At 51.4% G+C, this 12,428-nt stretch overlaps 1 protein-coding gene across 2 annotated transcripts in view; it reads left to right on the forward strand.

Annotated features, from left to right (window-relative positions):
* Window positions 1-9,026, forward strand: part of Wdr25 (WD repeat domain 25) — a 127,641-nt gene extending 118,615 nt beyond the window's left edge. For both annotated transcript variants that reach the window (XM_050154669.1, XM_050154668.1), the window contains exons 5-7: window positions 6,009-6,179; window positions 7,765-7,905; window positions 8,640-9,026. In XM_050154669.1, the coding sequence (XP_050010626.1) occupies window positions 6,009-6,179; window positions 7,765-7,905; window positions 8,640-8,861 (534 nt within the window). In that variant the 3' untranslated portion in view covers window positions 8,862-9,026. The remainder of the gene's footprint in view (window positions 1-6,008; window positions 6,180-7,764; window positions 7,906-8,639) is intronic.
* Window positions 9,027-12,428: the final 3,402 nt, after the last annotated feature.

Consider the following 12,428-nt stretch of genomic DNA (forward strand, 5'->3'; position numbering starts at 1 on the left):
TTCTTTGGATTATATGAGCATTTTCTCTCATGTCAGGGGCTGTACTTGCGCGAGTGTTCCCATGGCTCACCTATAGTACTCTCCTCCCTTCCCCCTTCCCTTCAGGAAGTCCATTGACAAGATAGTTAAGGTTCAGTTCGTTTTTACTTTGGAATAGTAATTTGATCAGACTTTTGCCAGTAGTGCCCACTCTGTGGTTTATAACTTAGTCTTCGCTTTCCACGCTCATCTTTCTGTAGCTGTTTATTGGACTTCCTGGCCCACCCGCTGCTGCTTGCTTTTCTTCAGGTAGGTGCCTTTTGAGTTTAATCCAGAGCTTTTATTGCGATGTGCAGATGGTAGGTAAGGAGAAGGGACCCGTGTGGGCTTGGCTTGCTCCATCTTGTGTTAACACTGTTGTATTCCTTTAAGATCCAGTGATGTTTTTGCATGGCACACATGGAGATGTTTCCACCCACCGTGCTCTGTGTAGATTTCCTCTGCAGTGCCGACTCTGCCGTCAGTGCTGCCTGACATATTCACCTTGGTCCTTCTCCTTTGGTGGAGAAGAGTAATAGCCGTTCTTAAAGTCCTGGCCTGTCACCCAGGCTGCTCTGGCCAGCCTTGCTGCGCTTAGGGGCCACAGTCTGCTCTCTGGTACTGTTCACTTCTCTGCCCTATCTGTGAACAGACAGGGCAGTATTGTTTGTTTGTTTTGGTTGGTTTTTTTGGACAGTTTCTCGTGTAGCTGTCGCTGTCCTGGGCTTAGCTCTGCATGTCAGGCTGGTCTTGAACTCAGAGATCCTTCTGCCTCCACACCCAGCAGTATTTATTTATTTATTTTTTTTGGGGGGGGGGTTCGAGACAGGGTTTCTCTGTAGCTTTGGAGCCTGTCCTGGAACTAGCTCTGCAGACAGGCTAGTCTCGAACTCACAGAGATCCGCCTGCCTCTGCCTCCCGAGTGCTGGGATTAAAGGCCTGCACCACCATCGCCCGGCCCAGCAGTATTTTTGTTGTTAAGACAAAATATGTAATCTCAACTGACTTCCAGTGCAATTGTAAGATTGCAGGCTTTTTCTTTCCGTGTTTATTTTAAACTTTTTTTATGGGAAATTTTTTACTTCGATTCACCTCAACACTTTTCTTTTAGGTATTAGCAGTGGTTGCTGGGAATTGCTCTCACCTTCTTGTAGGTTTTTTTTTTTTGTTGTTGTTGTTTTCTTTTTGGTTCACAATGTACATCCATTTAGGACCTCCCATCAGGTTGCTGATTTTCCATTAATAATGTGTATTCAGCTAAGGAGCTGCATTAAATGGTCGTGCTTTAAACCCTTTTAAAAGCAATCCTGTTTGTGTGGCTAACCTACCAAATCAATACTTGGTTAATGTGATTTGCTTAATTATGCCTTCACATTTTAAAAATTGCTTTTTAAGTTAATTTTGTAGTATAATTTAATTTAATAAAATATGTCCATGAATCTAGAGAAAAGGTTGGCAACCAGACATACAGGCCCCATCTGGCCTGTGACCAGTTTTTATATGCCCCCTGGGCTAAAAGTGGGTTTTATGCCTGTAATCAACTCTAATATGTATACACACACACACACACACACACATTGCAACAGTGACTATACATGGTTCATAAAACTTAAACTATTTATTATCCCCCCCCCCTTCGAACAAAATAAAAATCAGTGATCCTTATTTATGGATAAAATCTGCAAAATAAGATCTTTTTTTAAAAAAGGTTTTTTATTTTTTTTTATTTTTTTTTTATTTTTTTTAAAAGATTTATTTATTATTATGTATACAACTTTCTGCCTCCATTTATACCCATACACCAGAGGAGGGTGCCAGATCTCTTTGCAGATGGTTTGGAGCCACCATGTGGTTGCTGGGAATTGAACTCAGGACCTCTAGAAGAGCAGACAGTGCTCTTAACCACTGAGCCATCTCTCCAGCCCGGTTTTTTATTTTTTTTAAAGTTGTGTGTATGTATGTGTACATCTATCTGTGTATCTGTATGTATCTATGTATGTATACTACATGTGTGCAGGTGCCCAGGGAGGCCAGGCGAGGGTGTTGGATCCCCTGGAGCTGGAGTTACAGAAGGTTGTGAGCTGATGTGGGTGCTGAGAACGGCACCCAGGTCCTCAGGAAGAGCAGTAAGTGCTCTTACTGCTATTTCAGCTCTCACCGAGCTATTTCTCCAGCCCCTAGAGAAATCATCAAATTCTACCGGTAACCCCCTCTCCCGCATGCTGTCCCCCCTTTCTCTACAGGTAATACATACTAAGGACGACTCTGAGTTTCAGATCCCAGTTCCTCTTGTCTGGACCTCTGGAGTGCTGACACTGCAGATCTGTTCTAATGACTCTAACTCTAGCGCACACGCCTGCCTGTCACTCTCTGCACATTCTCTCCACCTCTGCTCTGAACATGGAGCCCTGGAGATGGCTTCAGCAAGCAGGCTCCCTGCTATTGTGATGGGCGTGGCACTGTGCTTTTGCAGTGTGTGCTGGGCTATTTCTGGTTCTTCACGGTCCTGACATAGTGCTGACATCTTGGCACTTTGCTGGTGCAGCTCTACGGCCAGCTCTTAGACGGTGGGTGGTGGTGGGTGGGCCGGGCTGTGGGCTGCAGAATACCACCCATCTGTAATGTTGCTCGGCTCCTCCTCGCCGAGTTTCTGCATTTTTGCGAGCAGCTTACAGCTGTCCGGCACCTTGACACCACCCAGCAAAAGTACTGTCAAACTCTGGGAGTTGGCTCATTTAATAAGCAAGGGATGACATTTAAGTTTGCTTAAATTGTTCTTGTTAGGAGCAAGGTCAAAGCCATTTCCCTGTTGATGAGATGCATCCTCTCACCGTCTCCTGTGGAACTCAGGCTCTCTCGTCTTGCCGCAGCCGCTTCTGATGCTGCAATGGTGACCTTCGCACCTCACACAGTGAGAATGCCTCTCCGCTCGGCTCTCCTTTACCCATTTATTATTTATCTGCCGCTTCCTGCCTGTGAGTGAGGTGTGTGAGTTACTCTTCCACTTGGTCAGTATCGCTGGCTTCCCTCTCACCTCTCCAGCTCCAGAGCTGTGGCTGGGAAGTCCCCGAGGGCTGGTTTGTAGATGGAATCTAGCCGTGTTGCCTTCTCATATTCATACAGTTCCCTTTCTTTTCTCAGTGTAAAAGTTTAGTTGCTTCTTTAAAGTCTGCAGACAGTTTGGTCATGTGACTGTCTCCTTTTACCCATGTTACCTTAAATCTTAGAGTCAAGTGCACACATGCTCCAGAGCTGGCATGTATAGACTATCACATTCTTGCTCTTGAAGAAGCCCATATGCCTGTTATCGGGGAAATAAAACAGTCTGGGAGAAGAGACCTGGGCCAGGGCCAGACCCTTGCTGTAGCAGCTCACGCAGTCTGAGAGAGCCAGGGCCCCAAAGAGGCAGACTGTGCCTTTGTCAGCATCGACAGTACAGTGGAGCCCAGGCTGAGTGGCCACAGCGGGTGCAGATATGGCATGAGCTGTCCTCTACTTCCCCCAAGGCCAGGCTTTTTCAGTGGGCCTGCGGTTGCTGGGGGGGGGGGGTCTCCTCCTTGGCTCCATGCCTGGGCTAGGGTGTGCCAGCTGCCAGAGCAATAATCAAGGTTGCCGTAAAACTCCCCAGCCAGTTGCACAAATGATGACACGTCACAGCGGGAAGGAGAGTCTGTCACGTTTGGTGATGAGCACGCCGAAGGCCAGCCTCCTGCCCACAGCTGTGCTTCATTGGCAGAGTTCGTCCATACCACAGCGTGGTTCCCATCCATTGGCTCTTATGATGCACTAGTGAACTGGGCTATGTCTGGCCATTCTGAGAAGATGTAGGTAGGCCTTTTGTTCTGGTAAAGTTTCCCTGGGAGGTACAGGTGCGGATAGTTCAGTCATGGGTGACTGGTGGCCCCTGAGTATGTCTTCCTGAGAGAAGGCACTTCTGGGATGTTGTCCTGACTCAGCAAACCCAAGGAGACTGCAGAGTGCATGATGTTAAGGCCACATGTATCCCAAGGCACACATGGTGCCTCCTCACTACTGTTCTCTGTGTACTGGAGGGCTCTGACATGTATTTGCCAGGGATAAATATTTGGGCCTCTTCCAGAGATATGTCCAAGATCAGTGTTGGGCTAGACCTGTTTCTCACTGTGCATTTAATCTCCATCCTGTTGTCTCTTGACTGCCTGGCAGCCTGGCCTGCTGCTGATGGAGAGAGGCAGAAGGGGGAGCGGATATATGTGATCTAACATACCCATGGAGCGACCAAGTGACACATGAGAAGGGCTTTAGGGTGTGGGATTGAACTACTTTAGGGCAGCGGTTTTCATCCTGTGCATTTCAACCCCTTTGGGGGTTAAACAACCCTTTCACAGGGGTCACCTGAGACCATGGGAAAACACAGATATTTTACATTACAATTCATAACAGTCACAACATTACAGTTATGAAGTAGCAACAAACATAATTTTATGATTTGGAGATCACCACAACATGAGGAACTATATTAAAGGGTGCAGCAGTAGGAATGTTGAGGAGCTCTGGCTTAGGGGATGAGCAGAGCCAGGGGAGAGACTCCCAGATTCAAGGGGAGCCCTTTGCTCTAGACCCCTCTGCCCACCAGCAGACGGCAACAGCTGCAGTGGCCAGCTCTTCCCTTGAACACTGGATGTTGTGTAAACTTGTCTGAGCAGGTGCTGGGGACTGTGATATGTTCTATACTCTCCCGGGTCCTAGGTACTGTCCCAGCTTCTGACCTGTCTGTGGTGTATCTCAGCAGTGTGGACCCCGACTGCCTGGAGTTCTTCCCTGCTATGAGGCTGTGTTTTTGAATCCTGGGCATGTGGGATGGCATGCAAGACAGCAGGCAACTCCTGCTGTCTGAGGAGCTGCTGCAAGCACCTCTTAGCCTTCATGGGTCTGCAGGGCTGGCCTCTCTCTTAGTAAAACGCTGCTTGTAAAGAGGCCAAATCGTTTGTTGCCCATGTCTGTCCCTAGGAACTTACAGAAGCAGGAACTGGCCAACGGACTACCCAGTCATGGGCCCCAGGGGAGCAGCCAGGATGGGAGAAGCTTGGCCTCACCTGCTTGTGTGACTACTGCTCATTTGGTAGCCAGTGGAGCAGATGGTCTGAGAACTGTGATTCTGCTGTAGCCACACGGCAGTGCCCAGGGAGCTAATAACTCCCGTGGCCAGTCCTAGGGGCAGCTGGAGTCCTGTCTGTGCTTCCCGTCCAGACCGCAGTGGGTGGTCTTCTCAGTGTTGTACTTGGCACCGTGCCACCTGAGAGCCCATTCAGTACAGGCGCTTTGTTTGAGTCTTTGTACTGGGTCCCAGAACATAAAGCATGTCTATAAAAGTAAAATAAATTCTGCCCAGCAGTGGTGGCATGCACCTTTAATCCCAACACTCAGGAGGCAGAGACAGGCAGATCTCTGAGTTGGAGGCCAGCCTGGTCTACAGAGTGAGTTCCAGGAAACAAACAAACAAACAAACAAAAAGTAAAATGCATTCTGAGATTTGAGATGCTGATGTAATTTTCTGTCTCTAAGAATGCTTGCTCCGTGTGTCATCCAGGGACAGTAGGTCGTCCAGGCTTTGTAGCTGTCTGTGAGCTGTATGACACCTTCAGGCCCTTTCAGAAATATAACACCATTATCACTGGATGTCACTCTTCCCTTCTGCACCTAGGGCAAGGTGGGAGCCCTGTACCTAATGTGACTTCATTGTGTACAGCTGCTGCTGAGGGACCCTGCCATCCCAGGACCCACCCGTGTACTGATAGAGGTGGGGTGGACATAACCAGCGGTCAGCTTGCATCTGGAGGCCAGTCGCTCCAAAGAGCGATAGGCATTGTCCTGGTGAAGTTGGAAAACCCTATGAAACCACATGTGTGCATGGCCTAGTGTATTTTTATTGATTCTGCCCTTGCCCGGTACTTGGTAAGTCTGTTTGACTCTTCCAGGCCCACCATGGTGACTAGTGCTCTTTCTTGTAGGTGGTGAAAGGCTATAAGGCAACCATCCAGCAGACGCTGGACATCCTCTTCCTCCAAGAAGGGTCTGAGTTCCTGAGCAGCACTGACGCATCCACTCGAGACTCAGCTGACCGAACCATTATTGCCTGGGATTTCCGGACTGCTGCCAAAATATCGAACCAAATTTTCCATGTGAGAAGCCCTGTGTAGAATTGTTCTTGGTGTCAACAGTGGGGGATATTCCTGTAGCCCTGGGCTGGGGTCCTGGACCCCTCTCTGTCTAGGGGAGGAGGAGATCAGCTATTTGAAATATCTAGGGTAAAGGTAGGCATAGGTCAGGCCCAGGTCTGCACACAGTGATAGCCCCTGTAGACTGCCCTTTCTGGTTCAGCCACCCTAATACTCACCTCACAGAGTACCAAGAACTTCAGGGAGAAAATGCTTATAAAGATCTAACAGTGCTGGACACAGAGAGTCCTCCATAATAGTTGTGACCAACCCAACACCATCATTACTGCCAACATCACCATTGCAGTGGTCACCACTGCCACCACCACCTTTATCACCAATATTACCATTACTGTGATCACCATCACCATCATTATCATGTCTGTGGTCACTGCCATCCTCACATTGTCATGATCAGCATCACCTTCTCTGCCACCACCACCACCATTACCGTCACTATAATCATTACCTCCACAACCATCACTACCACCACCACCATCTCTACCACCATCACCATCACTGATTTCCACCACCATCTCCACCACCATCACCATCACTGGTTGCCACCATCACCATCTCCACCATAATCTCCATTACTGATCATCACCACCACCATCTCCATCACCATCACTGATCATCAAAACCACCATCTCCTCCACCATCACCATCACCAGTCATTACCACCACCGCCACCACCATCTCCATCACCGTTGTGGTGGTCACTACCATCACCACCTGTGCTCACATTACCGTCTTTTCGTGACAGTAAACTGTTCCTGATCTCTTGAGTGCCCTGCCCCTGGTCTTAGGTGTGACCATGAGTTCATACAGACCTTCTTCTCCTCCCTGCCTTGTCCTTCCACTCAGTGGGTTCTGAGCGAACCTGAGCAAGCTGACTTTGAGACTACCTCTTTGAGCCTGGCAGAGATGAGGTGCCAGGCAGGCGAGTGTGCTGCTGGTCTCCCTCTGCCTCTACTCCGCCTCCACGTGCTTGGGGCTGAGTGAGTGCTTTACTGAAGTACCTCACAGGACACCAGCCTATCACCTGCTGTTTCAGTGGGCATCAAGATCCAGCTGCTCCCAGAGAGCTGCTTGCTCTGTTGGGATACTTTCAAGATGGTGGCTTAAGGACAGTCTTAGAGCTGGGTATGGTAGTACATACCTTCAATCTCAGCGCTCAGGAGGCAGAGGCAGGCCAGTCTTCTTGAGTTTGAGACTGGCCTGGTCTAGACATTAAGTTCCAGGCCAGCCAGGGCTACAAAGTGAGACCTTCTTCAGCACCCTGAAGAAGGGGCAGCGTGTTAACACTGGGTTAGCCCACTGAGCTCCACTTTAGACTGCAGAGCATCAGGATAGGGCAGTTGCATTGTTTTCAAGCTCTGAGTGTATATAACTTGATACAGCAACAGCAACCCATAAAGACTCCCAAGCCAAGGCCCAGGAGAAAGGGACAAAACCCCAAGAGCAGAGTGCAGGCTGGGTGGCGATCTGTGGGAGGCAGAAACCCCACCGTGGTAGCCTTCATCCCTCCGTGGTCCTGCTTTCTCAGGAGAGGTACACCTGCCCCAGCCTGGCCTTGCATCCGAGGGAGCCGGTCTTCCTGGCACAAACCAATGGCAACTACCTGGCTCTCTTCTCCTCTGTGTGGCCCTACCGGATGAGCAGACGGCGGCGCTATGAAGGGCACAAGGTACCCCCATCTTTGTTACCTAGGTCAAATGCTGACCATTGGTCCCAAAACTTCCAGCCAGGTATGCCCAGGACTCCAGGGCATGTAGACCCTCTGGGATGTCTGCTGCTGAAGTGGATGGCTTTGGCTGTGTGAATGAGGGTCCACTCAGGGCCCAGGCCACATGCCCAGCTACAGGCAGGAGAGCATGTCAGTTTACCTATGATGGGGTGGGGACAGGAACAGGGTAGGACAGACTTGGGAGCCATTTCTCTGTGTACCCCTTTCCTGCCTGAGGCCCACTTTGCTGGCCTGGAAGAGGCTGGGGATTCACTTAGTACTTGGTGTCAAACCCCAGCTCTGCAGAAGCTGCTGCATCTGGGTTCCATTACCAGGACATTGTTAGTTGTCATCTATGAAGTTCACACTTGGATGCTGTGCAGGTGAGCTACAATAACAAAATGCACATACTGTTTTAAGTAAGTTTGCAGTTTGTGTTGGGCATTCATCTACTGGAGACCTGCAGCCCATGGGCCACAGGCTTGACATGACTGCTGGGGCTAGTGAGCCTGGGATACAGGTCACCTCACCAACCTATAGGCTTATAGCAGGAGCTCAGCCTTTGGCCTCAAGATCACTAGGTGTAAAGCCAACCCTGAACGCTATGCTGGCAGCTTCTCGGCCTCAGCTCACCCTTTGTAGTGTGGGGTCATAGCTGCCACCTCACAGGTTACCTTCTCTGTCTTTCTCCACAGGTGGAAGGCTACGCTGTGGGCTGCGAGTGCTCCCCATGTGGTGACCTGCTGGTAACAGGCAGCGCCGATGGCCGGATTCTGATGTTCAGCTTCCGCACTGCCAGCCGGGCGTGTACGATACAAGGGCATGCTCAGGCCTGCCTTGGCACCACCTACCACCCCGTGCTACCTTCTGTCCTTGGCACCTGCTCCTGGGGAGGAGACATCAAGATCTGGCACTAACTGGCAACTGAGACCCTGCCCCTGGGTTGGTGACTCTGAAGTTGGCTGCAGGGGCTGCCCCCACACTGGGTCTCAGTGACTTGTCTGTAAAAGGGGGGTGAGAAGTATCTCAGGATGTAAGGGCTGCTTAGTAAAGGCATTTGCCAAATGGCTGGTGGTGCCCAACCAATCAGTGTGTACTCTGTAGTTTTTCTTAATATGATTTGGAAATAAACACATAGCCACTTCCTGTTGCCTTCCTACGGCAGGTAGGGGAGCTTGAGATGGGACTGTCACTTCTGGTCCTGAGAGTGTTATCCTCAGAATAGTGGGTCTCTGGGTCTTCCAGGTGCTCAGGAACTCTGTGCAGGAGCTCCACAGGGCCCTGCCACTCACCTGCTCTTACTAGACACCAAAGCTGTGTTCCTGCTCCACTCTGGTCCTCTCTGGCCCTCTACCCTGCTGCTTGCCAATGCCAAGGTGTGTGGTCTGTGCTGGCCACAGCCATGTGTCTGTCCTGGAAAGGGTGATGAGGAGAAGCAGGGTCCTAGAAGTCACTTCAGGGACTGACTGGGCTGGGTTGGGAAATGTGGTGGTTTGTGTAAGAAACTCCCAAGGGCTCCTGTACTTAGTCACCAGAGAGTGAAACTGCTTGAAGGGATTAGAAGGATTAGGAGGTATGGCCTTGTTGGAGGAAGGGTGTCACTGGGGGTGGGCTTTGAGATTTCAAAAGTCCATGCTAGAACTAGTCTCCTCTCCTCTCCTCTCCTCTCCTCTCCTCTCCTCTCCTCTCCTCTCCTCTCCTCTCCTCTCCTCTCCTCTCCTCTCCTCTCCTCTCCTCTCCTCTCTCTCTCTCTCTCTCTCTCTGCCTTCAGATCAGGATATAGAACTCTTAGCTACTGTTCCAGAACCATGTCTACTTGCATGCTTCCATGCTTTCTGCCTTGTTGACAATGGACTAAATAAATCTCTGAAACTGTAAGCAAGCCCCAGTTAAATGCTTTCTTTTGTAAGAATTGCCATGGTCATGGTATCTCTTTACAGCAATAGAACAGCGACTAAGACAGGAAGCCTAGATCCTTAGGGTCCTGGGCAGGCCCATGAATCTCAAACACTGCTAGAATTGTAACTGAGAGACTGCCTGATGGCCCGGGGACTCACTTACAGGATGGGGTGAGGGAGGACAGGAGAGGGCCTGGGACTTGACAGAGTGCGTACGGCTTCACACCTTACTCCATTCTACAGTTTAGTCCCAGGCAAGACCTGCCTCCTTCCCTCTGTGCCCCAGTTCCTCATCTGTGAGACCAGAAGTCAGGAGAGCTGGCCTGCAGATGTGTTGGGGAGCTGGAAGAATGTTGGGCATAGTGAGCCCAAGTCTAAGCCAGCCTGGCTCAGGGATGCTGTGTAAGGGCATTTATTCTAGTATCCAAGGCATTGGGGGGCCATTTCCACCAGGGTAAAGCAAGTCAGAGCCCTGCGCTGGGGCTTGTCCTGAAGCCCCCATGTCCTTGCTGCTGCAATAGGTCAGCTCAGTTTCCTCTCTCCAAGCTGATGGCTACCGCCTCTGTGCTTGGGTGCCTCAGGGCCATTGTACCCACCATCTTGGCCTAGATACTGTCCTTCCCCCATAAGTAGGGCTGTCCTGTGTGACTGACATCAGGTATGGAGTAAGCTCCCTGGGCAGAGCTTCGTGTCCTGCTGTGTCCCTGGCAAGTAAGCATGCAATGAATAACTGCTACATAGCCTGTCAGGCCCAGATTTGAAGTCTGCCCTGTGTTTCCTTCATTACTGTGGGACCTTAGGGAATCTGTGTGGTTAGGGAAACAGTGCCTCAGTTTCCCCTCCTGTGTGCAGTGGGCACTCAGGATATTTGAGTCTGTCGTGTGGAACCCAGCCTGTTCAGGTGGATGCCAGGGCCAGGTCCCATTCTAAGGTTCTGCGGTGGTAGCTGAGGGCTGGTGGCACCCAGGGCCAGGTCCCATTCTAAGGTTCTGCGGTGGTAGCTGAGGGCTGGTGGCACCCTCTCTCACTGTTGCTCTCCCTCTTGCGTTCAGGCCTTAGCAAGGTCCAGATTCAATCCTATCGGAGGATACTGGCAGGAGGTGGCTTCCTTCCTTCCTTCCTTCCCACGTGATGAACTCCTGGGAGCTTTAGATCAGCTGGCTTCTGTCTCGAGCCCTGCTGGACTAGGACTCCTTGCCAAGGCAGATGGGGAGCTGTGATCAGTAGCTCCCAGCATGAGCCAGAGGACTGATGTGCTCCACGAAGACCTCAGGGCCCCTGAGGGTGTCTTCATGAGTGTCTCCCTGAATGAACTAGAATGTAGTAGGCCAGCCTCCCCCAGCCTCCCCCAGGGGCCTCTCCCAGTGCTCCCCAGCCTCTCCCAGTGCTCCCCCAGCCTCCCCCAGTGCTCCCCCAGCCTCTCCCAGTGCTCCCCAGCCTCTCCCAGTGCTCCCCCACCCCCCCCCAGTGCTCCCCCCCCCCCCCCCCCCCCCCCCCCCCCCCCCCCCCCCGCCCCCCCCCCCCCCCCCCCCCCCCCCCCCCCCCGCCTCTCCCAGCCTCCTCCAGCATCTCAGTGCTCTCCACCTGGGCAGCTGTCATCCCAAAGCTTCTCTCTACCCCAGGGTTATCTTCTGATCACTTTCCCCACTGCAGTGTTGGCGTCATCCCTGATTGGCTCTGGTCATCAGGCTTTTCCAGGAGGGCTAGCAGGTGGTTATAGAGGGCTTCCTTGTCTACCTCAGTGCCCAGCCCCCTCCTGCCCATAGTGCCCTGATCAGACTCTGGGCCCGCCCCCTAATGCTGTGGGATTTGCTTCTCTGACCCTCTGCTTTCTCAGGTCCACAGGCCTGCTGGGACAGAGGGGAGAGGACAGAGTTCTATAGACTCACCCTGTTGGTGCCACTAGGACAGGCAGACAGCATCTGAATCCTCCATGCTCTGACTCAGGTCCAGGGGACCAGTGAGGGTCTCCAGGAGTCCCGTTGTGGTTGTTTCATGGTGCCATCCCTAGTGTTTGCTTTTTGCCTGTCAACGCTGGTGCCCCATGCTTCTGGGCAGGAGAGCAGGTGTGTCCCCCGCTTCCCCTTCTTTCTTCAAATGTCTTCTTGCAAAGAACATTCAGAGATTGACTTTGATCCCAGCTGAGGTGTCGGGAGTTCACCATTTGCAATTTAAAAATAGGAAAGCTAAATTTGGAAAGCACAGAGCTGGATGAACCTGGAGTGTGGGTTCTCCCTCCACCTACCCTCCTGGGCCGAACTCACCCCATCCCACTTTTGCATCTGCAACCTGAGATCAGAGGTGCCCAGGGAGGAAAGCAGCCCTGTCTAGAGAGGCCTCCACAGGCTGTATCTGCTGCTGGCTTGTCCACCGAGTCAAGTTGTTACTGTCATCTGAGTGTCACTAGCATGCAGCCCCCCACAGCATGGCCATGACCCCTGGTCTCCTGCTGAGGAAGCCTCTGTTCCAAGGGCACAAAGACATGCTGGAACCACCCGTCCCTGAAGCCTGTACCCTTGACTCATTTTACTGCCTCCCCAAATGGTTCTATTCTCCCAAACCAGCTGGACTCCATACAGAGTGTGC

The sequence above is a fragment of the Alexandromys fortis genome, unplaced genomic scaffold (assembly GCF_014885135.2).
Source record: "Alexandromys fortis isolate MF-2015 unplaced genomic scaffold, M_Fortis_MF-2015_v1.1 scaffold_91, whole genome shotgun sequence".
Taxonomy (NCBI): Eukaryota; Metazoa; Chordata; class Mammalia; order Rodentia; family Cricetidae; genus Alexandromys; species Alexandromys fortis.